Below are 26,559 nucleotides of genomic sequence, written 5' to 3' on the forward strand. Positions count from 1 at the left end.
GGTTTTAAGAGCAGGTTAGACAAACACCTGTCAGGGATGATCTACATCAGTGGTGGGCAACCTCAGCCCACAGGCTGCACGCGACCCGTCAGGGTAATCTGCTGGTGGGCCGTGAGACAGTTTGTTTACATTGACCGGCCGCCCATAGCTCCCAGTTGCTGCGGTTTGCCGTTACTGGCCAAGGGGAGCTGTGGGAAGCGGCGGCCAGCATGTCCCGGCGGCCTGTGCTGCTTCCCACAGCTCTCATTGGCCTGGAACAGCAAACCGCGGCCAGTGGGAGCTGTGGGCGGCCGTGCCTGCGGATGGCCAGTGGATTACCCTGACAGGCCACAGGTTGTCCACCACTGATCTACATCGTGCTTAGTCTTGCCATGGGTGCGGGGGAATGGACTAGACCCCTCAAGGGCCCTTCCAGTCCTACAATCCTATGATTGTCCCCCTAATATCTGCCACTATTAAAAAAACAAACCAACCCTGGATTCGGCACCTCAGCTGGATATTTTAACTCTAAGATTAACAATGCAGAGATGTGATTAGTAGGCTTCAGAGTTAACACGGCATGGAGACAAACGGAGCAGCTTCCAGTTCTGCTTCAAACTGTTTGCCCCTTCTGGCAGGCAATACCGCATCAGCTCTCAGCTGGCAACCAGAAGGGTTAGAGACTACATTTGAAAATGAAACCTGAGGTGGTGACACCAGAGAAATCAGGGCCCAGGTCTGCGTGGGCTCTCTTTAATCCCTGGGCACGATGGATACTCCGAAGGAAGGCTTAGCCAGGGCCCATACCCCACTGCCAACGTGGTGCCAAGAAGCAGAGAGCGCATGTGGGTCTTGGGCTTTGTAGGAGAGCTCAGAATTTGTTGGGCACCAAGTCATTGGCGCTCTGTGGCCTGTCTTCCCCATCAGGTCCTGTGCTGCTGTGGCCTAGTTACGGGTCTGGTGGAAGAAGTGAGGTTCTGGAGACCACAGCCCAGTAATCCCAAAACACCCGAATTCTGTTGTATGAGTGAGCAGAGACACAAGACTTTAGCCCAGAAGAGCAGTAGGTTTAATGCACGTCCTAGTTTAAAGGGCAAGGCTGATCTCTTTGAGCGAGTTTTTCCCTGGCTAGTTCTCTTATGATCATAAGGCACTTCAGGGGTTAGTGATACCGACTCCTTATCTGCTCCAGCTCAGTAAGTCACAGCTGGGTTATGCCAATCAAAGCCCTTTTAAGCGGAATATTAAAAAGCCAAGAGTCAGAAGAAGGCAGCATGGAAGTGGGGGGAGGATATCCGCATAAGGGCTGATCCATTGAGGCGCTGAGCACCCTCCACTCCTCACTGACCTCAGTGGGAGTTGGAGGTGCTCAGCGCCTCGCAGGATGAAGCCCTGGTTTTGCGGATGGAAGTTCTAGCCGCCGTAGTTGATTGCAGAGCGGTGAGCCTTTAGCGTAGCTCGGAATGCTGGGTCCAGAGTTTCCCGCAAGCTCACAGCCATTTGGTCCGTCCACCTGTGCTCCAGGCTCGGGAGACGCTTCCTTTTCACATCGAAGATATGCGAGGGTTTAAATCCCTGCGGCATCGTTACTCTGATGGGCCGAGTGTGGGGATACAGGCTCCTCTCGATCACTTCATAGGGCAGGTTGGGGACGGGGGAGAGTCTGCCATTGTAAGCCATTTCGATCACCAGCTGTCCGTGCGAGTCCTTGGAGAGAAACAAGAAGGAGCTGAAGTCATGATCCCCACAGGCCTCGGGGTCGGTGCCCAGCCGGACTGTTGTAGGTCGGAATATGTCTGTCACCAGAGGGGAGGATGGATTGACGCTGGCATTCCAAGCGCGCTGTGATTTCCCAGTGGGGGGCTGAGCAGGGGCAGATAAACGAGGTTCCCCTTTAACTTTAGCCCTCGGCTTGGCAGGTACGCTGATTTTCTTTTCTCCAGGAGGTGGTTCGGCCACTTCCTTCTTGGGGACAGCGTCCAGCTTCGCTCTGTCCTCGGGAAAATGCATCCTTTTAGCAGAGTCAGGGAACTGCTGTTGCTGCTTCATTCTAAGCCAGTGAGAAAATGCCATTGTATTCAAGAGTTCCTGCTCCCTCTGTAATAAACACACACAGAACCAAGTCAATCCTGTGTCATTAGATCGAACATTCGTCACCCAGACCAGGCCATAGAATCAGAGAATGTCAGGGTTGGAAGGGACCTCAGGAGGTATCTAGTCCAACCCCCTGCTCAAAGCAGGACTAACCCCAACTAAATCATCCCAGCCAGGGCTTTGTCAGGCCGGGCCTTAAAAACCTCTAAGGAAGGAGATTCCACCACCTCCCTATATAACCCACTCCAGTGCTTCACCACCCTCCTAGTGAAATAGTGTTTCCTAATATCCAACCTGGACCTCCCCCACTGCAACTTGAGACCATTGCTCCTTGTTCTGTTATCTGCCACCACTGAGAACAGTCATATTAGATTAAACAGCCATAGTAGGTTAAAACGTGTTAAGGAGCCAGAAAGCCTGGCAGGTGGTTTCTAAACGTTATTTGGTAGGGGGAGGTCTTTCCTCCGAATCAGTGCTGAATGACACGCTACTCGAAGACCCCGTGATGCTGCAGCTGCCTTCTTCCTTAGATGTAATGTTAATTCAGTGTCCTGAGTTCTGGCCACATTCCAGCTCATGTTAATATTTTGCCTACCTAAAAATTCCCCCTGTGGTTTCCTGGGGGCAGAGTGTTCAATTCCTGTTCTGAACTCTCGGGTCCTGTCAGCATGTGCTCGGAAGCAGCTGCTGCATTCCACCCTGGGGCAATGCATTGCAGGGGGGCAAAATGAGTAGTGTGTCTAAAAAGTCAAGTGCAGCCCAGGTGAAAGTAGGCAAATACCTCAGCAGGATCTGCGCTAAGGGCTTCCCTCTGGCTGCCTACGCAGATGAGGCTAGAACAACTCCCGCTCGAGAGGATTTTTAACACTCATGACCAGATCTGAGTCCAAAGAAATGGCTTGGCTGTCACTAGGGTAGCAGTTGAGGTGCAGGGTTGGGCCGTGGGCTTTGTGATTCACTGATTTGTATTTACATTTTCACAGGTTTTTAATGTCTCAGCACGAGGTCCAAAATGCCATGAGAAAAGGTACCCCATAGCCTGGGTCTTTCTCCTGCCCGGTGGACATACCGTGAGGAGATGAGATCTTAGCATTGTTGTGGTCCCTCAAACAGCTTAAAGCATTAAAATGCCATTGACAATATAAACATCATAACCCCTATTTCTTCTATAGATCAAAGCGCTTCATAATCTTGCATGTATTTATCCTCACAACCTCCATGTGAGGCAGAGAAGCATTATTATCCTCCGCTGGAGAACTGAGGGGCTAAGTGACTTGTCCAAGGTCACACAGGAAGTTCATGGCAGAGCAGGAAATTGAACCACATCCAGGTCTGGGCCCTACCACTGGGCCATTCTTCCCTCCACAGAAACACAGCATCTGACCCGGATGCTGTTGTTCTGCAGCCCTCTATCTCATAGAGCTGGAAGGAATCCTGAAAGGTCATCGAGTCCAGCCCCCTACCTTCACTAGCAGGACCAAATACTGGTTTTGCCCCAGATCCCTAAATGGCCCCCTCAAGGATTGAACTCACAACCTTGGGTTTAGCAGGCCAATGCTCAAACCACTGAGCTATCCCTCTCCCCTCCCAATGCATGCTCTTGCTGATGGTACTATTATAGAATCATAGACAGGTAGGGCTGGAAGGGGTCATCAAGTCCAGCTCTGCGCGCTGAGGTAGGCCCAAGTACACCTAGATCATCCCTGACGGGTTTGTCCAACCTGTTCTTCAAAACCTCCAGTGATGGGGATTCCACGACCTCCCTCGGCCACCTGATCCAGAGCTGACCTCACTTAAGAGTTGGAAAGCTTTTCCTACAATCTACCTAAGTCTCACTCACTGCCCGTTACTTCTTGTCCTACCTTCAGTGGACACAGAGAACAATTGAGCGCCATCCGCTTTATAACAGCCCTTAACATGAAGACTGTTACGAGGTTCCCCCCGTTCCTCCCACTCCTTTTTTTCTCAAGCCTACACATGCCCAGTTTTTTTAACCTTTCCTCATCGGTCAGGTTTTCGAAACCTTTTCTCATGTTTCTTGCTCTCCTCTGGACTCTCTCCAATTTATCCACATCTTTCCTCAAGTGTGACACCCAGAATTGGACACTGCGCTCCAGCTGAGGCCTCACCAGTGCCGAGCACAGCGGGACAATTACCTCCTGTGTCTTACAAAAAACATTCCTGTTACCACCCCCAGAATGACATTAGCCTTTTTTGCAGCTGCATCACACCGTTGGCTCATATTCAATGTATGATCCACTCTAACCCCCAGACTCTTTTCAGCAGGACTGCCACCTAGCCCGTTATTCCCCAGTTTGTTGTTGTGCATTCGATTTTTCCTTCCTAAATGAAGTACTTTGCACGGTCTTTATTGAATTTCAGCATGTTGATTTCAGTCAAATTTTCTAATTTGTCAAGGTCATTTTGAACTCTAATCCTGTCCTCCAAAGTGATCCATCTTGGGATCATCCACAAATTTTAGAAGCATGCTCTCCACTCCATTAACCAAGTCATTAATGAAATGATGCCACTAGTGTGACAGCGAACCATTGATAACTACTCTTTGAGTCGGTCTTTGAACCAGTTGTGCACCCACCTTACAGTAATTTCATCTAACCCCATTTCCCTTGTTTGCATACGAGACTATCACGTGGGACTGTGTGAAAAGCCTTACTAAAATCAAGCTATATCACATCTACTGCTTCGCCCATCCACTAGGCCAGTAACCCCGTCAAAGGAGGAAATTAGGGTTGTTTGGCATGATTTGTTCTTGACAAATGCCTATTGGCTATTCCCTATAACTCTGTTATCCTCTAGGTGCGTACAGAATGACTGTTTAATCATTTGTTTAGCATTGTTTCAGGTATTGAAGTTAGACGGACTGATCTACAGTCCGTCTGGGTTTTCTTTGTTCCCCCTTTTAATAAGTACTATGTTTGCACTTGTCCAGTTCTCTGGGTCTTCATCTGTCCTCCATGAGTTCTCAAAGATCATTGCTAATGACTCTGAGATTGCTTCAGTTAGTTCCTGTAGTACCCTAGGATGAATTTCTTCAGGCCCTGCTTACTTTCATACATCTAATTTATCTCAATGTTCTTTAATCTCTCCTTTCCCTATTTTGGCTTGGGTTCCTTCCCTCTTGTTAGTCAACATAGTTCATATTATCTGGCCACCATTTACCTTTTTAGTGAAGACTCAAGCAAAACAGGCATTAAACACCTCTGCCTTCTTGATGTCATCAACTAGTTCTGCTGCCCCACTAAGGTGAAATCTAGGGCCAGCAGAGTTAAGGACAATAAGTATGTTTTTAAAAAATACTAGAAACAAAAAGAATCCTGACCATGGAATTGGCCCATCACTAGGTGGACAGGGTAGAGTTATCAATAATAATGCAGAAAAGGCACAAGCCATTCAATAAATATTTCTGTTCTGTATTTGGAGGGAAAACAGATGGTGCAGTCTCACCATATGGTGATGTTAACATTCTTTCCACTTCATCTGGAGGATGTTAAACAGAAGCTACTCAAGCTAGATATTGTTAAATCAGCAGGTCCAGATAACTGGCATCCAAGAGTTTTAAAAGAGCAGGCCGAGGAGCTTGCCGAACCGTCAATGTTGATTTTCAATAAGTCTTGGAGCACAGGGGAAGACTGGAAGAAAGTGAATGTTGTGCCAATTTTTAGAAAGAGTAAATGGGACGACTCAAGTAATTTTAGGCCTGTTAGCCTGACATCGATCTTGAGCAAGATAATGGAGTGGCTGATACAAGACTTGATTAATAAAGAATTCAAGGAGAGTAATGTAATTAATGCAACTCAGCATGGGCTTATAGAAAAGAGATCCTATCTAACTAACTTGATTTTCTTTACGAGATTACAAGTTGGTTGATAAAAGTAACAGTGCTGATGTAATAGACTTAGACTTCTGCAAAGCCTTTGACTTGACACTGCATGCCATTTTGATTAAAAAAACTATAATTCTATAAACTTAACATGGCCCACATTAAATGGATGAAAAACTGGCTAAGTGACAGATCTCCAAATGTGACTGTAAATGGGGAATTATCACCGAGTGGATATGTATCCACTGAGGTCCCACGGGATGTTTCTTGGCCCTAGGCTATTCAACGTTATTATCAATGACTTGGAAGAAAACATAAAATCATCATATTAATAAAGTTTGCAGATGATACAAATTAGGGGAGTGGTAAATAGAGAGGACAGATCACTGATTTAGTGCGATCTGGATCATTTGGTAAACTGGGCGCAAGCAAACGATACACATTTTCATACTGCTAAATATAAATGTATACAAATGAGGGCAGGGGACTGGACTCGATGACCTCTCGAGGTCCCTTCCAGTCCTAGAATCTATGAATCTATGAATCTAGGACCAAAGAATGCAGGCCATATTTACAGGATGGGGGACTGTCACTGGGAAGCAGTGACGCTGAAAAAGATTTGGGGGTTGCGGTGGAGCCTCTGTCCCTGACAATGTTTAAATCGAGCTGGGATGTTTCTCTAAAAAGCTCGGCTCTGGGAATTATTTTGGGGAGTTCTCTGGGCTGTGTTACACAGTAGGTCCGACTAGGTCCGGCTACCACAGTGGTCCCTTCTGGCCTTGGAATCTATGAATCTGTAAGGAGAGGACCTACGCTTTGCGCTGGGTGTCGTACAGAGTAAACGACAGTCCTGAGAAGCGGCCGAAAAGCTAGCCAGACCTCTGAGGCCAGGGTGAAACAGACCTGTTAAGTTACTGAGTCCATCAGCTTCCTGACAGGCACAGCATCCCTTTGACAGAAGATCTCTCTGATATTGAGCTGACTGGACAGATTTCGACAGTATATCCCTATAACCAGGCTAGCCTGTAGTCAGAAGACAGCAGCTGCAGCTTTGCTCATGGGTTGTGGCCCCGGGGGCATGATTCACTCATAACGCAATTAAGCCCATGACTAACTTTCATCCTCGAATCTGACTCTCAGCGAGGCCAGGTGACATCTCTATGCAAATTGATTTGGCATGGATTCTTACAGAGCAGGGGCAGGCAAAGTGCAGCTCCCCCCTGCATGCTATGTAGAGCTGACGGGGAATTGTTTGACTAAATGTTGGTTTTTTTCATTGGAAAATGCCCACTGGCTGAAACCAAACCTGTGTGTGGGGGGGAAATAGCTGTTGGCTGTTCCGGGGTGGGTTTGGCTAGTGGCATGCAGCTCCACCTTGAGCCAAGCGGCTCATCCCACTCTTGCATTATTGCTCACACCCTAGGGGGACAAGGAGTACTGGGCTAGTGGACGGGACGGAGTCGGTGCTTCTGCCTAACAGGGGACTGAGGCATCCTGGCTGAATGAAGCAAGCTACATCCTCCCTCCTGAGGCGGAGTGCGCCACCTGGTGTCTCAGGAGAACTCTACCCGCCGAGCGAGGGATGTGAGTCCCTGCTCGTGTGCACACACTCCTGCTAGCTCTCATCAAGCTCGCACACGTACACAGCAGTGTGGCACGAGTAGTGGCAGTGGAAGCGCAGCTCAGCCGTGCTGAGTACGAACCCACCTGGGGGTACTGACCACGGCTAAGCTGGGCCTCCACTGCCACCACACACTGCTATTCTACTAGCGGTAGCAGGGAGATCATGCCCCTCGCTTGCAGGGAGATGTAGCCTCAGCTACATATGAACACTGAGACAAGCATATCTGCACAGCTCTCACACTCCTTCAGGCCCTGTTTTTGTGAGTCTTTGGAGTGACTAATGAACAAGGAGGAAGAATTATTCTGGTAGTGAACGGGTAAAATGAGGAGCAATGGAATGAGATCAGGAAAGGGGAAACTTCAACTGAGTAACAGGAAAAGGTTCCAGACAATGAGATTTGTTAGGCAGCAGAAGGGCAGGAAACATATTTAGAAACGGACACGGTAAAACAGGGAACCATCCTACCCTGGGGGTGACCTAAGAAGTCTCTTCCAGCTTAGGCCTTGTCTACACTACACTGTTAGGTCGACATACGGCAGCTTACGTGGACCTAACTCTGGAAGCATCCACACTAAAATGTCGCTCCCACTGATTTAACTCGCACACTACACCACCTTCATAACTCCACCTCCGCGAGAGGCGGAGCGCTTAGGTCAATGTAGTTAGGTCGACGCAACATCAGCGTGGACACTGGGTTGCTTACATCAACTGTTGCTACCTTTCAGAAGCCGTCCCACAATGCCCCACACCGAGTTCAATCGGTGCAGGCGCTTCTGGTGAGGACGCGCACCGCCGACACCAGGAACGTAGCGTGGACATGCAAAAGGAACTTAATTACTGTGGTGGCTGTATGCCGACATAACTGAGATAGACTTCATTTTGTAGTGTAGACTTGCCCTCAGATTCAGTGGGCTGGGGCACAGTTTGCCAAGGGGTAGGGGCCCTCACAATTGAGTGCTTTAACACCTGGAGCGCTGGAGAAGTTCTCACAAGAACCAGTGCTGCTGAGGGGCTGAACTAGTTGGGCATTAATAGTCTTTTCCACCCTTAACTACCTTGTAGGTTGCTAGTTGGCAACAAGGCCAGCAAAAGACCTTTTATTTTAACTAGAAACCAAAAATGGTCAGGAGAGGCCCTGGCTCTGCCGGTGCTACAGCTGTGGTGATCTTACCTTATCTATCTTCCAGAAGTTTTGTTCGGAGCGCTGACATTCACTTTTGATTTGGTTCAGTTTGTGCATTTCGCGAGCAAAATTGCGCTTGTCTGTTTTCCACATGGCATCACTCAGGTACCTGGAGAATTACAGACCGGTCAGCTTAACTTCAGTACCCAGAGAGTTAAAGGAGCAAATAATCAAGCAATCAATTTGCAAACACCTAGAAGACAATAAGGTGATAAGTAACAGTCAACATGGATTTGTCAAGAACAAATCGTGTCAAACCAACCTGATAGCTTTCTTTGACAGGGTAACAAGCCTTGTGGATGGGGGAAAGTGGTAGATATGGTATATCTTCCCTTTAGTAAGGCTTTTGATCTGTCTCGCATGACCTTCTCGTAAACAAACCAGAGAAATATAACATAGATGGAGTTACTATAAGTGGGTGCATAACTGATTGGAAAGCCCTTCACAGAGAGTAGTTATCAGTGGTTCACAGACAAGCTGCAAGGGAAGGGCATAACAAGTGGGGTCCAGCCTGGCAAGCAGGTGCTTGGGGCGGCTGCTCCGGAGAGGGGCGGCACGTCCAGCTATTCGGCGGCAATTCGACGGACGGTCCCTCACTCCCGCTCGGAGCGAAGGACCTCCCGACGAATTGCCACCGCAGATCACAATCGCGATTGCAGCTTTTTTTTTTTTTTTTTTTGGCTGCTTGGGGCGGCCAAAACCCTGGAGCCGGCCCTGGTGGGGTCCCACAGGGATCGGTCTTGGATCCGGTTCTGTTCAATATCTTCATCAATGATTTAGATAATGGCACAGAGAGTACACTTCTAAAGTTTGCAGATGATACCAAGCTGGGAGGGGTTGCAAGTACTTTGGAGGAGAGAATTAAAATTCAAAATGATCCGGACAAACTGAAGAAATGGTCTGAAGTAAATTCAATAAGGACAAATACAAAGTACTCCATTTAGGCAGGAACAATCAGTTGCACACATACAAACTGGGAAATGACTGCCTAGGAAGGAGTACTGCAGAAAGGGATTTGGGGGTCACAGTGGATCACAAGCTAAATATGAGTCAACAGTTTAACACTATTGCAAAAAAAGCAAACATCATTCTGGGATGTATTAGCAGGAGTTTTGTAAGCAAGAGATGAGAAGTAATTCTTCCACTCTACTCTGCACTGATTAGGCCTCAACTGGAGTATTGTGTGCAGTTCTGGGCACCACATTTCAGGAAAGATGTGGAGAAAGTCTAGAGAAGAGCAACAAAAATGATTTAAAGGTCTAGAAAACATGACCTATGAGGGAAGATTGAAAAAATTGGGTTTGATTAGTCTGGAAAAGAGATGACTGAAGGGGGACATGATAACAGTTTTCAAGTACATGAAAGGTTGTTACAAGGAGGAGGGTGAAAAATTGTTCTTGTTAATCTCTGAGGATAGGACAAGAAGCAATGGGCTTAAATTACAGCAAGGGAGGTTTAGGTTGGACATTAGGAAAAACTTCTTAATTGTCAGGGTGGTTAAGCACTGGAATAAATTGCCCAGAGAGGTTGTGGAATCTCCATCATTGGGGATTTTTAAGAGCAGGTTAGACAATCACCTGTCAGGGATGGTCTAGATCAGGGATCTCATACTCAAATGACCACGAGGGCCACATGAGGACTAGTACATTGGCTCGAGAGCCACATCACTGACCACCCTCCATCCGCTGCCCTTGGCCCCGCCCCCATTCCACCCCTTCAATGAGGCCCTGCCCCTGCCCCACTTCTTCCCAGTCCCCATTCTAGCCCCTTCCCCAAAGTCCCCACCCCAACTCCGCCCCCTCCCTGCCCCTATTCCAACCCTTCCCCACATGCCCGCCCCTGCCCCGCCTCATCCCCTGAGCGCGCGTCTCCCCGCTCCTCCCTCCTCCCTCCTAGAAAGCGCTAAGCGCCGCCAAACAGCTGTTTTGCGGCAGGAAGCACCTGGAGGTAGGCTGAGGCGTGGGGATGCGGTGTGCTGGGGGTGAGGGGGTATGGCGGGGGAGGGGAGCTTGGCGGCCACAAGAAATAACTCCACAGGCCGGGTTTTTGAGACCTCTGGTCTAGATAATCCTTAGTCCTGCCATGAGTGCAGGGGACTGGACTCGATGACCTCTCGAGGTCCCTTCCAGTCCTACGATTCCATGATTCTATGATCAGCAATACAGAGCCGGATGAGAAAGGCTCAGTACTTGGAACTTAAGGCTTCGGGTGGTTTGTTTTGGTTTTTAAGTAATTTCATCTGTGGAGGTTTAATACCACAAACAAATCTAAAACCCTAAAACCCAAAGCTGTTAGAACAGGACCAGCCCTGCCTGCCCTACCCGAAGGCTTAGTCCCACTGAAGTCATTGGAGCGTCTCCTTTGGGTAAAGCAAAGAAGATTTGCCCCTTGGTCTGGTTTCAAAAAAGGATATTTCTCTCTCATGCATTTTCTTGTAGGGTGGCTTATATCAAATGCATTTGGTAGCATTTCCTAGTTCCGCTGGGACATTTGAGTACAGCAGTAATATTATCTTGAAGGCAGACTGCCCTTTAATCTAGTAGAAAATGTCATAATATGCTCAATGGCTGAAGCGAGCCAGACAGACTAGAAATCAGGCACTGATTTTGAACAGCGAGGGTAAGAAACCATTGGAACACTTTACCTAGGGACATAGTCCACTGTCCAGTACTTGCTGTTTTTACGTCAAGACTGGTTTTATTTCGGAAAGATGTGCTATAGCTCAACCACAATTGATGAGCTAGATGAAGGAACCGCTGTGTGACAGTTTCTAGCCTGCATTGGACAGGTCAGACTAAAGGATCCCTTCTGGCCTTAAAATCTCTTAATCCAATACTACCCTATGGTACAAGGGTCTTGCAAGGCTTAATTACAAAGGAACTGTCCACCCTTATCAGGCAACCTCCTGTCTTTAGAGACCATAAGAATGGCCATAGTGGGGCAGACCAAAGGTCTATCTAGCCTAGTATCCTGTCTTCTGATAGTGGCTAGTGCCAGATGCTTCCGAGGGAATGAACAGAACAGGGCAGTTATTGAGTGATCCATCCCTTATCGTCCGGTCCCAGCGTCTGACAGTCAGAGGTTTAGGGACACCCAGAGCATGGGGTTGCATCCATCTTGGCTAATAGACATTGATAGACTTGTCCTCCATGAACTTATCTAATTTATATTTGAACCCAGTTATACTTTTGGTCTTCACAGCATCCCCTGGCAATGAGTTCCACAGGTTAATGGCGCATTGTGTGAAGAAGTACTTCTTTCTGTTTGTCTTAATCCTGCTGCCTGTTAATTTCATTGGATGATCCCTAGTTCTCATGCTACGTGAAGGGGTAAATAAAACTTTCCCCACACCATTCATGATTTTATAGACCTTTATCATATCCCCTTTCAGTCATCTCTCTTCTAAAATGAACACTCCCAGTCTTTTTAATCTCGCCTCATACAGAAGTTGTTGCATACCCCTAATCATTTTTGTTGCCCTTCTCTGTATAATTCAAATATATCTTTTTTGAGATGGGGCGACCGGAACGGCATGCAATATTCAAAGTACCATGGATTTATAGTGACATGATGATATTTTCTGTTTGATTATCTGTCCCTTTCCTAATGGTTCCTAACATTCAGTTCGCTTTTTTGACTGCCGCTGCTGCGCATTGGATGTTTCCAAAGAACTATCCACAATCAGGGCCGCCGAGAGCAGGTTCAGGCCCCGGTGAAAAAAATGTTTCGGGCCCCGCAGCAAGGGTGGACCAGCTAAACAGGGCCGATGGGAGCCGGGCCCCCTTCCGGACCCCGGTAATTTGTACTGGCTTCCCCCCCTCTCTCGTTGGCCCTGTCCACAATGACTCCAAGATCTTTTTTCTTAAGTGGTAACAGCGAATTTAGACCCCATCATTTTGAATGTAGAGTTGGGATTATTCTTTCCAATGTGCATTACTTTGCACTTATCAACACTGAATTTTACCTGCCATTTTGTTGCCCAGTCACCTAGTTTAGTGAGATCCCTTTGTAGCCCTTCGCAGTCAGTCTTGAACTTAACTATCTTGAGTACATTTTTTTTTTGTCTGCAAATATCCCCAACCATTTCGCTCCACCCTTCATAGATGATCTTCTATTATGCAACTGATTTGTCTGCCCTTGGTCACTTAAGACTGGTTTTACCATAACTGGAGTGAGAGGTGGCAAAACCTGGATGGGAACAGCAGGAAGTGTGGCATGTCAGGACTCAAAATATAATTACCCTGGCAGAGCCGAGCAAAGGCGCAACCCTGGAGCAGTGGGAGCTGCTGCCGAGCTGACGCAGTGTTCACTGAAATGGCTGCCTGAGGCAGCGTGTACAGCACACGTCCATGATAGGGATACTCTCCATTGCATGCTTCCTTGGGTGGGGGTTAGTGTACATAGAGAGCGTCCTCCCCAGCCCAGGTATGGACGGCAGTGACCAGACAGCAAGTGTGAAAAATCGGGACGGGGGTGGGGGATAATAGGAGTCTATACAAGAAAAAGACCCAAATATCGGGACTGTCCCTATAAAATCGGGACACCTGGTCACCCTAAGCAGTGTAATCCATGAGGCGTGCAATAGGTGAACAGAGTAAAGACTGGTTTAAAAGGGGTGGGGATGTACCCACGTACAGACCCTACACGGCTCTCTACGGCCCAGTCCTCTACACTGCTATATTTAGCCTTCCCCCTGCTGCCGGGAAAGACTCTGGCAGCAGGGAAAGGCTGAGCTGGGAGCTGCCGAAGCCTCTCCCCACTGCATCCCCCGTGCCAGAGCCTTTCACTGCCAGGTGTAGCTCCGCCCTGCAGGGTGGAGGCAGCCTGCATTGCACTGTGCCATGTAGCTACGCTGCCACTGGGTTTTAGGGTAGATGTGGCGTCGGTGCGGCTGTCGCTAGTGGTTTTACTCCACTGTCACCCCCAGCAGGCTCCCCCATGTTTAAGTACTAGTGGCATGGAGAGCTGCGGAGGGAACTGTTGATTTCTCCTACAAATGTGTTTATTTTCCCACTGCTGGTTATCAGTTCCCATCGTTAAATCCACAACTGGTTGCACCTTAGCTGTATTTGTAAGGTTTTTCAGGCACGGCTTGACTGATTTAGTTGGAGTGATCTTCTCATCTCAAAAACGATATACTGGCACTAGAAAAGCTTCAGAGAAGGGCAACTAAAATGATTCGGGGTTTGGAATGGGTCCCAAATGAGGAGAGATTAAAGAGGCTAGGACTCTTCAGCTTGGAAAAGAGGAGACTAAGGGGGGATATGATAGAGGTATATAAAATCATGAGTGATGTGGAGAAAGTGGATAAGGAAAAGTTATTTACTTGTTCCCATAATACAAGAACTAGGGGTCATCAAATGAAATTAATGGGCAGCAGGTTTAAAACAAATACAAGGAAGTTCTTCTTCACACAGCGCACAGTGAACTTGTGGAACTCCTTACCTGAGGAGGTTGTGAAGGCTAGGACTATAACAGAGTTTAAAAGAGAACTGGATAAATTCATGGAGGTTAAGTCCATTAATGGCTATTAGCCAGGATGGGTAAGGAATGGTGTCCCTAGCCTCTGTTTGTCAGGTTTGTCAGAGGGTGGAGATAGATGGCAGGAGAGAGATCACTTGATCATTGCCTGTTAGGTCCACTCCCTCTGGGGCACCTGGCATTGGCCACTGTCGGTAGACAGGATACTGGACTGGATGGACCTTTGGTCTGACCCAGTATGGCCATTCTTATGTACGTTCTTATGGGGTTGGTCCTACTCTGAGCAGGGGGTTGGACTAGATACCTCCTGAGGTCTCTTCCAATCCTGATATTCTACGATTCTATTAACGAGTACTGTAGCTGGAAACTCTGAATCAGTCATCATTTGGTGTACAGTGCTCACCTAGCACAGCTCCTGTGGGCCCATATCCTGCAGAGGTCAATGGGCTGCTGCCCCTCTGCGTCCTTGGCATGGACATCAGCTCCAGCCTCAACCAGTTCAATGATGCAGTTGAGGCGTCCTTCACTGGCTGCCTTGTGAAGTGGCGACGTTCCGCCCTGGTTCTGACTGAAAAACAGACTGTCATTCCGAATTCTAGTCCCGATTATGGTGGTCGGAGAGGAAAGACAACGACAGGTCCCCTCCAGTCCATCCCCCGCCACTACAGGATTGTGTTCTACTGCTTTCTGGAGCTTTGTTTGGCCTAGATTTCAAGGTCCCCAGTGGTGGGCTTCCACCACTTCTTTTGGAAGACTCTTCCCCAGCCTCTGAAGACAAGAAAATCCTCAAGCCCTTTATTTTTTTTAACAGAGTTTGGATAGGGAGAATTTTGGCCAGGCCTGCAAGTGAATCTCTTCTAATTACAACCAAACTCTTTTCACGTTGGTGGCTCCAAGTATCAACTCAGTCCAGGTGGATGGCTGGCTCAGGACTGGCAATGAGGCAGAGTGCCTCTCACGCAGAGGCTCTGGTTTTAATGCGGGTCACATTGCTAGTGACTGGAAATCCCTTTTTGGGTGGCCTATATGGGATGGGAAGCGACTGACTGTTCCTAGCTGATAGGAATCCCCATCCGAATAGGCCTCCTCAGTGGCAGATGTAGCAGAGAGAGCAAAGGAAGAATGGATCATGGAGACTCAACTTTTCGCTCCTCCCTTCAGGTCAGGATTGAGGTACCTTATGATGGAGTGCTGGAAATTTACAGGACAACTTCCTGTGCTATACCTATTCTGAGAATCAACACAGGACTTCAGCCTCCAGGGCTGCCAAGCCAGCATCTTTAAAGGGCATTAAAGCCACACAAATTAAAAGGGAAAAAACCCCATTAAGATGAGGTAAAAAGTTACGGAGTCTCAAGCCATCACTCACACATTGATGTCTGCCCCCTTTCCAATGAGGTACTGCAAACACTCCAATGCCCTGGGGCCACTCTCCTTGTTCATCACCAGGTGAATGGGTGTCCATCCTGTCAGACTGGCCAAGTTCACATCAACCTCAAACTTTTCGACTACCAGTTTCAGGCACTCCAGCCGGCCGTGTAGAGCTGCTAGATGGATGGCTGAGAAGCCCTAGCAGGGAGGAAACGGCAAAGGACAATTCTAAATGTTTCTTGTCAGACTTGTCCTCTAACTAATCCACTCGAATGGGGACGCTTTTCATACCAGAGAAGTGTGGGCTAGTGTTCTGAGCACAAAAGCTCTTCCTGGATTCTAATTTTGGCTCTGACAGTAACTCCTTCTGTGACGTTGGGAGAGTCACATTGCCTTTCTGTGCCTCAGTTTCTCCCTCTGTAAAATGGGGCTAATAATATTTTCCTACCTTCTTGGTGTGGTGGTGTATGTTTTTTATGTATTTATTTAGAGGACTTGTGATTGGAAGTAATTGAGAATGTAGGGTTGCAACAGAAACAGTATCTGAAATGTAACAAGATATGTGTGTGTGTGTATGTCTTTATACTTTGCTGTGGCCACGGTCAACACTGACACACACGTCTTTACCACCTGCACCAAACTGCTTCTAATTGTGAAAAGAAGAACAGGAGTACTTGTGGCACCTTAGAGACTAACAAATTTATTAGAGCATAAGCTTTTGTGGACTACAGCCCACTTCTTCGCATCCGAAGAAGTGGGCTGTAGTCCACGAAAGCTTATGCTCTAATAAATTTGTTAGTCTCTAAGTTGCCACAAGTACTCCTGTTCTTCTTTTTGCGGATACAGACTAACACGGCTGCTACTCTGAAACCTCTAATTGTGAAGACGTAGAAGGTTATTATAATTACTCAGGACAACCACTAGAGGGCATGATGATCACATGTACTAGGCTGATGTGTTACACACTGACATGTATAGAGGCATTATTTCATTACAGGTGTGACACTACATGCATAGTATTAACCCTAGAAATCAGTAGTTTACAAAAATAGTCCTAAAAATACCCAAATTTCCTCTTGTTTCTGAAGCACCCAGAAATGTTGCCAAGTTTGGGGGGCTGATACATGGAGAAAACACACATTAAGAAAAGATGTCAGTTTACTAAAGAATTAAAGGTAGATACTCAACATGAAACTCTATATTATTTAAGATGCCTGTCTTTTCAGGTGTTACTTTAAATACCTTAGCTTACTGAAACGGAAAGAACGACAAAATAAAACTCCAGATTTACTTTTCATCTTTCTGAGCCAGTGAAAGTAGACCCATCAGTTCCACTTGTGTCCATTCAATTTCACTTCACTGCCTATTTGTTTACTTGCAGGACACTCTGCAGGGCAATGTTTAAATACCCCTCACTATGTTTTTTTGTTTCCTGAAACATTTCTATTCTCCATAGGGTTTTTAAACCCACCCACTCCCCCTCATTTGTGTCACCCCCAAGCTAATGTCCCAATTTTGCAGTTAGGCCTGTGTGGGGGAGAACAGTGCACTCACACAGATCCCCACTTGGGCTTCATACAGGTGCAGAGATCTGTCTGTATGGATCCAGTTGCAGGATCGGGGACCGAAGGGTCTGGTCCTGAGTGGAGCTGAGCCCCGCAATTGCCATTTATTTCAATGGGGGTCGCAGGTGCCTAGCATTTCTCAGGATCAGGCCCTACGCTGACAGTGTCTTTTAAAAAGTTTTACATTCAGCCAGTTAGGCAGGGGGATGGTTATTGATTCTTGAGCATTAAGGGCATGATCCTGATCTTCCAAAGTCAGTTGGAATCTTTCCAATATCTTCAGTGGAAACAGGGGCAGGCCCTAACAAGCTACCTCTGTCCTCTCACAATAGGGCCCGACCCCGTACGGTGTTGACCACCTTTAGCTCCAGTCAATGGAAGCTGAGGACACTCGGCATCTCACAGGAAGCCCTTGGCAGGGTCAGGCCCTTTAATGAAGCAGTCATATTGTGTTGTCTGGTTTCTGCTGATGAGCAAAGATCCCAAGAGCGAAGCTGAATTGTTTTATTTGTCCCCAGACGTTCGGGACAAACACAGCCTTGGGCTGAGTGCCGTTTATTCCCGCGATAATGTCACAATGGCGTCGGGGCTGTAAAAGCACTCATTTTCACAGTGGGAACATTTGGTGGCCAAGGACGAAGCACTTAATAGGACTGTGCTCTCAGCTAAATGACTCTGCATTTATTCTATGAGAGCGGATCAAAAAAGCTGCTACCTCCCAGCTCCTTCCGTTCAGCAGTGCTGTCGGTGGGACTCACTCGTAAGCAAGCCTGTGATATGGAGATCAAGCTCCAAGCGGTTCGCTTCGAACAGTCACACGCAGCTACCCAGGTCTCTCCATGAAATGACATTACGCACTAGGGGCCTGATCCAGAGCCCAGTGAAGTCAATGCAAAGCGTTCCAGTGACGTCAACGGGCTTCCGCTCAGGCCCTGGCTAGCCCCACTGCTAGACGTGCAGTGTTTGAATTGCACACTGCAATCAAGCCAGGCATGAAACAAACCAGAGAATCTTTCTGGCTAATTCAATGTGACTGCCATGAAGACTAGAACGCCTTCAGTTACGTTCTCCTTGGCAGGCAGGAGCACGGAGGGAAGAACACTTCCCACAGCAAGGAGGTTCAACTGTCCTTTGGGCAAAAAGACCACAGCACCTTCATATGGAAAACCCCACCTATTAAGTCTTATTATCCAGCTTGAGGGGCAGTAGTATGCCATTGATTTTCAAGCACAAATCCCACTGAAATCCGTGTTAAACTCACGGCAACCTGGACACCGCTGGATTGTCCCTTACAGTTTATTTTCTAGTATTTCTCATCTAATCTAGTGTTTAGAGCAGGGATAGTCAATAGGTGGGCTACGGCCGAATCCGGACCACCAGACGCTTTTGAATGAACCCCGAAATCTTCGTATTTACTTATTATTGTTATTTGTAAAATATTATTTGCTCCGGAGTCTGGACCTTGACTACACCTATGGACCAAGAAATTTGAGCCCTGACAAAAAAATAATTGACTATCCCTGGTTTATGTCTCACGTGCTGGGGCTTCTCTTGGGAGATTTAATTCAATGTCTACAGGTTTGACGGTCAGGAAGTCCTCCCTGATGGGTGAATTTAGGCTGACTTTCTCAATGCCATTCCATTTCTCCTATTTATAGCCCCTGAGTTACCTGAACAATTCCTCTGCCTCTTTGGTAATTACACCCTTCAAATATGGACACACAGTTATGTTCCCCTCTGAGTTGTCTCTTAGCCATACAGAATCAGTTATTTACATTTCCTCAATCCAGCTAGCCCCTTAGTCGTTTAGGTTGCTTTTTCTCTTAATTCCCTCCAATTTACATATCATTTTTCAGGCAATAAAGATCCCAGAGCTGAATGCGACATTCTATGAGCTGGCCATCTCTCTTCAACTGGATAGAAGTCTATTACTTCCCTTCTCTGTGACATGCTGACTGTGTAAACATAGTAGAAAAAGATTCCTCTGCACATATAGGGAATTTCTGACCAGGTATGGTAGGGTTCAGCTTGGCAGGGCTCTGGGAGAAATACAATTTTCAAATTTGGGTGTCTACCATTGGACACCAAGGGCCAGATTTTTAAAGGTATTTAGGTGCCTTTCAGAGGTGCATGGTAGGATTTTCAAAAGCACCGAGACACCTAAGTCTCACTGAGTCTCATGGGCATGAGGCACCTAGGAGCTTTTGAAAATCCCATGCAGCTCCCGTCTCCATCTGGAGGGGCCTAAATCTCTTTAAAAATCTGGCCCTAAACAGCTAGTCTGGTTTTTCAGAGGTGCTGAGCACCCAGATGCCACCGAATAAATTCCCATTAGATAACAGTTCCTTGGGCTACATCTACACTACAGGGGGGGTCGATTTAAGATACGCAAATTCAGCTACGTGAATAGCGTAGCTGAATTCGACGTATCGCAGCCGACTTACCCCGCTGTGAGGACGGTGGCAAAATCGACCTCTGCGGCTTCCCGTCGACGGCGCTTACTCCCACCTCCGCTGGTGGAGTAAGAGCGTCGATTCGGGGATCGATTGTCGCGTCCCGACAGGACGCGATAAATCGATCCCCGAGAGGTCGATTTCTACCCGCCGATTCAGGCAGGTAGTGTAGACCCAGCCTTGATGTCATTGGAAGCAGGACAAACGATGGGACTGAGGCCTGCGTGGCTCACAGCAAGCGTCTTAAAAGGCAGATCAAAACTTAACAGAGACTATCTTGGGAATACTGCCCCTCTCACTCATAGCTGTACAGACCACTTCCGCTCCTACTGGATCCCATAACATCCCCGTGGCAGCTATGGAGCAGTCGTTCACCTGGAAGAACGAAGGATTTATGCATTTTTTAACTGTTTTAAAGAAAATTAGCCGCTGGAAGCAAGGGGCTTCAATGGGAATGCTCTGCTAGATCAGAGCCCCAGTGAGCAGCCAACGCTCTGCAGAGCACAAGTGGAGAGCCATTGATTCAAAGGATTAGTACACCGAACCTTTCGCCTCTAGGTTGCTAGTTCAAAGCCGAAAGCTCTCTTTTGAAGTGTGTCTGGTGGCCTTGTCATAACAGTGAGGGAGCTTGCACACAGGCAGTGGAATCAGGTGACCTGGGCTCTAGTCCCAACTCTGCTACTGACTTACTGTACTCACTTGGGCAAGATACGTCACCTGATTGTGCCTCGGTTTCCCCATCTGTAAAATGTGGATAATTATTCTAATCTTTATAAGGGGGTTTGAGATCACTGGATTATAAACACCGTTTTTAGTTATATCTTCCAAGTGCTGTGCAAACATTAATTGCAACAACCCGGTGAGGTAGGGAAGCATTATTCCAGTTCTACAGAGGGAGGAACTGAGATACAAAGAAGGCAAATGTTTTGCCCAGGATCACAGAGAGTATTAATGGGGAAATAGAACTCAGCAGCTTCCCCTGCTCAGTCCCCGATGCCACAGTGCAATGAGTTTGGGTCTCAGACCAGTTGCTAAGAGACAAGTGTCCAGCTCACAAAACCAGCATCACAATTGTCCATCACAATGGGCCCCATGTTGTCACTCTTGGCAGAGAAACCAAGGACTGAATGGACCAGGGGAGCCTGAACTCCCTTCTCCCCAGTTTGCTGGCACCTTTCACCAGCATTACGTTCACCTCACAAATGGGATTTACATTGATATCGGCTTGGTTGGGCGACTCAGCTTTTTGCAGACTTTCCTGGAGCCAGTGCAGGTTTCCCACGGTGGCTGCCATATGCTCATACTTCCCTCCATAAAACTTCTTACAGACTCTGGTCGATTTGGGAGTGCCTCTAAACGAGAAAACAGACACACAGACCCGTCACTCCGTCTGCCCCATCGTCGTCTTCACTTCTGCACAAGGCCTAGAATTGTGGTCACTGAGCTGAGCGGGGACTAGGCTGCAGCTTGGTTTAATGAGTAGGGGCAGGTCATCATTCTTTATATGTTCCATGTTAATCTCCACCTAAGCTGACTTCAGCCCTCCAGTTCCTTTGAAGGGCAAGGTCCTCCATATCGGATGCACACAAAGCAACAGAGGTTTTCTTCTAACCTCAAAGTGTCCTGCGTCAAATTAAATTGAATTTAAAAAGGTGCCAAGTGACTAGAAATCAATAACTTTTAAAATTAACCAAGTGGAGGGGCACGTTGTCTCCTCCCAAGTGAAAAACCATAGCGCTGGCTTCCAGTCATTCTCCAGTTACTTGGGATTCACCCTCTGACTGCCACAGCTTCCAGAGAGCCTGGGGCTGATCAAGGAGCAATGGTCTCAAGTTGCAGTGAGGGAGGTCCAGGTTGGATATTAGGAAACACTGTTTCACTAGGAGGGTGGTGAAGCACTGGAGTGGGTTACCTAGGGAGGTGGTGGAATCTCCTTCCTTAGAGGTTTTTAAGGGCAGGCTTGACAAAGCCCTGGCTGGGATGATTTAGTTGGGGTTGGTCCTGCTTTGAGCAGGGGGTTGGACTAGATACCTCCTGAGATCCCTTCCAACCCTGATATTCTATGATTCTATGTATTAACTTTTGGGGGCCTCTTCCAGGGGGCTAAAGGGGAGATAATGATGTGCTTCCACTTGGCCCCTTTCCCGTGAATGGACCTTTTATCTGGAGAGGGTGGTGGAGGCAGTGGAAGGGGAAAATGCAGCCATCTTTGAAAGGCAGCAGCTGATCTAACGATGCACAGCAACACTACACAATTTGGGACAGGAAGGGAAGACTATCATATTGGTCGGAAACCCCACATAGATATCTAAAGGCCTGAGGTCTCTCCTTGCTGCACACCTGTGTGGTCTGAAGAGAAATGAATGGTACATTGTTATCCCACACATCATGTACTGAATGTCTGAAGCGCCACAGGACCTGGCTTAGCTGACCTGTCTGTTGGGTCTTGTCTTTTAGGTTTTAAGCTCCTTGGTTCAGAGCCTGTCATTTGCTCGCTATACAGCACCTAGCGCAAAGGGGTCAGACACAATTGGGGTGTGGGCGCAATATAAATAATGACATGAAAAAATATGGTGGTTTGGTGTCTACTGACCCCCCAACACCTGAAGCACAGAGGATGAAATATCTCACAGCAGGAAAGGTTAGTTTTGGGAAGTGGGTGGAGGGGAAACTTTATTCGGGACCTTCGTGATATGTAAACACACAACCCCGCAGACACACTTACACAATCACAGTCCCCAGACCCACCCACAGGCTAACCCGCATATCTCAGACCCAGAAGTACCCCACTGACTCACCAACTCCTACACACATCCATCCCCAGCTTCCTCACAGTGCCTGTTCCCCAGCTCCTCAACCAACCCCCACCGCACGCAACCCCCCAATCCACTCCCGTCCCAAACACACACCCCAAACACCCCCTCCCCAACACCCCCAAATCCACAGTCACTACCCAACTCATACCCCCAGCCACCCCCCAGCTCACACCCCCAACCACACCATCCCCAACTCACACCCCCAAACCCACAGCCACCACCCAGCCGGCCCCCAGCTCACACCCCCAACCACACCATCCCCAACTCACACCCCCAAACCCACAGCCACTACCCAACTCACACCCCCAGCCACCCCCCAGCTCACACTCCAACCACCCCCTCCCCAACTAACACCCCCAAATCCATAGTCACTACCCAACTCATACCCCCAGCCACCCTCCAGCTCACACCCCCAACCACACCATCCCCAACTCACACTCCCAAACCCACAGCCACCACCCAGCCGGCCCCCAGCTCACACCCCCAACCACACCATCCCCAACTCACACCCCCAAACCCACAGCCACCACCCAGCCGGCCCCCAGCTCACACCCCCAACCACACCATCCCCAACTCACCCCCCCAAACCCACAGCCACCACCTAGCCATCCCCCAGCTCACACCCCCAACCACACCATCCCCAACTCACACCCCCAAACCCACAGCCACCATCCAGCCGGCCCCCAGCTCACACCCCCACATCCCCAACTCACACCCCCAGCCACCCCATCTCCAACTCACAACCCCAAACCCACACCCCCCAGCTGCCCTCACCCCCTAGTCAGGACTCCCCCAACCCCACCCTCAACTCAACCCTGCATGCCCCACTTGCCCCACATGAAAACTCACCCCCAACTCCACAGCCCCCAGCTGCCCTCAACCCCCTACTCTCGACCCCCCAGCCCCAAAACCTCCCCCAAGCCCACCGGTTGCCAGGTGTCCGGTTTTCGACCGGAACACCCTAAGGCTCCCTACCCAGCTCCACGTGGCTCCCGGGAAGCTGCCGGCATCTCCCTCCGGCTCCTAGGTGCAGGGGCGGCCATGGGGACTCTGCACGCTGCCCTGCCCCAGCTCAGCTGCTCCCATTGGCCAGGAACTACAGCCAATGGGAGCTGAGGGGGGCGGTGCCTGAAGGCATGGGCAACGTGCAGAGTCATGTGGCCGCCCCTCTGATGCCCACCCTCTGCCCCTGCCCCAGCCCCGATCCCTATCCCGCACCCCAAACCCTTCATCCCCAGCCCGCATCCCCAGCCAGAGCCCTCGCCCCCTCCCACACCCCACCCCCCTGCCCCAGCCCCGATCCCCATCCCACACCCCAAACCCCTCATCCCCAGCCCCACCCCAGAGCCCGCACCCCCAGCCGGAGCCCTTGCCCCCTCCTGCACCCCAACCCCCTGCCCCAGCCCCGATCCCCATCCCACACCCCAAACCCCTCATCCCCAGCCCCACCCCAGAGCCCGCACCCCCATCTGGAGCCCTTGCCCCCTCCTGCACCCCAACCCCCTGCCCCAGCACCGATCCCCATCCCATACCCCAAACTCTTCATCCCGGGGGGCCGCCCCGCTGTTAAAGGGGCAGGGGGGGCTGCGTGCTGTTTGGCTGATGGTAAGAGCCTAGCAGCCCCGCCCTGATGGGGGCCGCACTCCCCCCCGGCCCCCTCCTCTCCCTTGGGGGGCTGGTCTGTGGGGGGCCACACTCTTTCCCCAACCACCTCCTAACTCTTGGGAGGCCAGTCTGTGGGGGTCCTCACTCCCTCCCGACCCCCTCCTCTCCCTTGGGGGGCCGGTCTGTGGGGGTCCGCACTCTCCCCCAACCCCCTCCTCTCCCTTGGGGGTCCGGTCTGGGGGCTCCACATTCCCCCCCAACTCCCTCCTATCCCTTGTGGGCCTGGTCTGTGGGGGTCCACACTCCCCCCCGGTCCCTTCCTCTCCCCTGGGGGGCCAGTCTGGGGGGCTCCACACTCCCCCGGCCCCCTCCTCTGCCAAGCGGGGGGCTGGTCTGTGGGTGACTATGCTCCTCACTGGGCTTGTGACCGTAAAGTCTAAGCGCATTGGGGTCCTTGCGCTACTGCTAGTGCAGAGAGGCAGGAAACTGCAGCCCATGGGACAGGGTCATTGCTCTTGGTTGGGATGTTCCACAGTTTAGGGCAGTGTCCGCAACCTTTCTAGACCACTGGGCCCCTTTTCAGGAGTCTGACTAGTCCTGCGCACCCCCAAATTTAACCTCACTTAAAAACGACTTGCTCACAAAATCAGACATAAAAATACCAAAGTGTCCCAGCCCAGTAGTACTGAAAACTTGCTGACTTTCTCATTTTTGCCACCTGATTATAAAATAAATCAATTGGAATATAAATCTTGTACTTACATGTCAGTGTATCGTATAGAGAGCAGTATAAACAAGTCAGTGTCTGTATGAAATTTTCGTTTGTACTGACTTCACTAGTGCTTTTGATGTAGCCTGTGGTAAAGCTAGGCAAATCTCTGGATGAGTTGATGTCCCCCCAGAAGAGCTCTGCCTGCCCCCAGCGTACACGTACCACTGGCTTAGGGGAAGGCTACCGTGTGCCAGTCTGGTTTAAGGTCTGGAAGAGCAGAGGCCCTGCAGGGTAGGCATTCCCCAGGCTGTTTGCAGTCAGATACTGATCTCTGCCTGCTGCTGCCTGCTTGCTCTAAGGAGAGCTTCGGCTGTCAGATTTTTCTTATCTGCTTTCACAACCCATCAGCCTTCGCTGGCCCACAGACCCATTTGTGGATTCCGAGGCCAGAAGGGACCATTGTGATCATCTAGTCTGACCTCCTGTATAATACTGGCCAGAGACCTGCCCCACACTAATTCTTAGAGTAGATGTTTTAGTTTTCACATCCAATCTTGATTTTAAAATGGTCAGTGTTGGAAAATCCCTGGTAAATTATTGCAATGGTTAATTACTCTCACCTTTAAAAATTTACCCCTTATTTCCAGTCTCAATTTGTCTAGCTTCAACTTCCAGCCATTGGAGTGTGCTATAAATGTCTCTGCTTGACTGAAGAGTATTAAATATTTGTTTCCTCTGCAGGTACTTATAGATTGTAATCATGTCACCCCCCTCCCCACGAACTGTCTCTGTGTTACGGTAAAGATCTACATTCTGTATTCTCTCTGTCTACCTTGCTGGATTAGAGTGTTTGTGAGCTTGCTAACTGTATTAATACATACTATTATAAATATAGTGTGATTTCCTACATGTGAGTGTTGCAACCATGCCTAGTGGGGTTATAATAATACTGCACCTAATTTTAAGACAAGAACCTATCAAACCTCAGAGTGTTAACCAGGAATTCTTAAGCAATCAGTATAATCAATAGACCAGGCAACTCTATCACTATAAAGCTTGTTTTCTAATCCTTTAATCATTCTCATGGCTCTTCATAGGTATCATAGAATATCAGGGTTGGAAGGGACCTCAGGAGGTATCTAGTCCAACCCCCTGCTCAAAGCAGGAACAATCCTCAACTAAATCATCCCAGCCAAGGCTTTGTCAAGCCTGACCTTCTCTGAACCCTCTCCAATTTATCAGCATCCTTCTTGAATTGTGGGCACCAGAACTGGACCGGGCTCTTTCATGATAGTCACGTTGATTTTCTCTAGAGGTTTGAGGCGTCTTCTGGTGTATTTTGCTAAGTGTAGTGACACAAAACTTCTCACAAGCCGATGGTCTGACCAGCATTCCGCACCTCTCAAAGAGTGGGAGATATACACATCTTTAATGTCACAGAATCATAGAATATGAGGGTTGGAAGGGACCTCAGGAGGTCATCTAGTCCAACCCTCTGCTCAAAGCAGGACCAATCCCCAACTAAATCAAAGAACATACAAATACATAGTCTAGCATATGCCATTCTTTTGACCTAGGATGCATCCTTGTTGTTATATATTTGTTGGCCTGTTGGAAGACTGTGTTGGTAATAGTAAGATTGAACTGGGCACACTGGACAGAAGTAGTTGGCTGTTGGAGTTTGACCTTCCAATGCCGTGATGGCCTCGCACCCAGCTCCATGTGTCAGCATTAAAGTCTTCAAGGACAATGAGTTTGTCCTGGTACGGGACCCCTCTGATGAGCCTGCTGAGATCTTTATTAAATGCCTTCTTGATCACGGCTGTATGAGTCAT

The 26,559-nt window shown here is 48.8% G+C and overlaps 1 protein-coding gene across 1 annotated transcript; it reads right to left on the bottom strand.

Annotated features, from left to right (window-relative positions):
• Positions 1-1,392: 1,392 nt before the first annotated feature.
• ANKRD53 (ankyrin repeat domain 53) lies at positions 1,393-26,559 on the bottom strand. Its single transcript, XM_005291506.2, has 6 exons — positions 26,411-26,559; positions 20,781-20,943; positions 15,572-15,771; positions 14,606-14,770; positions 8,710-8,830; positions 1,393-2,076 (listed from the first exon to the last, which is right to left on the bottom strand). The coding sequence occupies exons 1-6, from the start codon at positions 26,557-26,559 to the stop codon at positions 1,393-1,395; spliced, it is 1,482 nt and encodes a 493-aa protein (XP_005291563.2).

Source organism: Chrysemys picta, chromosome 5 (genome assembly GCF_011386835.1).
Source record: "Chrysemys picta bellii isolate R12L10 chromosome 5, ASM1138683v2, whole genome shotgun sequence".
Lineage (NCBI taxonomy): Eukaryota > Metazoa > Chordata > Testudines > Emydidae > Chrysemys > Chrysemys picta.

Coding starts and splice junctions, on each gene's coding strand:
- ANKRD53 (XM_005291506.2), bottom strand. CDS start 26,559: ATGACTCATACAGCCGTGATCAAGAAGGCATTTAATAAAGATCTCAGC. Junction 15,772..20,780: donor ATCCCATTTGTGAGGTGAAC/GTAATGCTGGTG, acceptor CCTCCCTGCTAG/GGCTTCTCAGCCATCCATCT. Junction 14,771..15,571: donor AAGGGGGCAGACATCAATGT/GTGAGTGATGGC, acceptor TCTGTTTTTCAG/TCAGAACCAGGGCGGAACGT.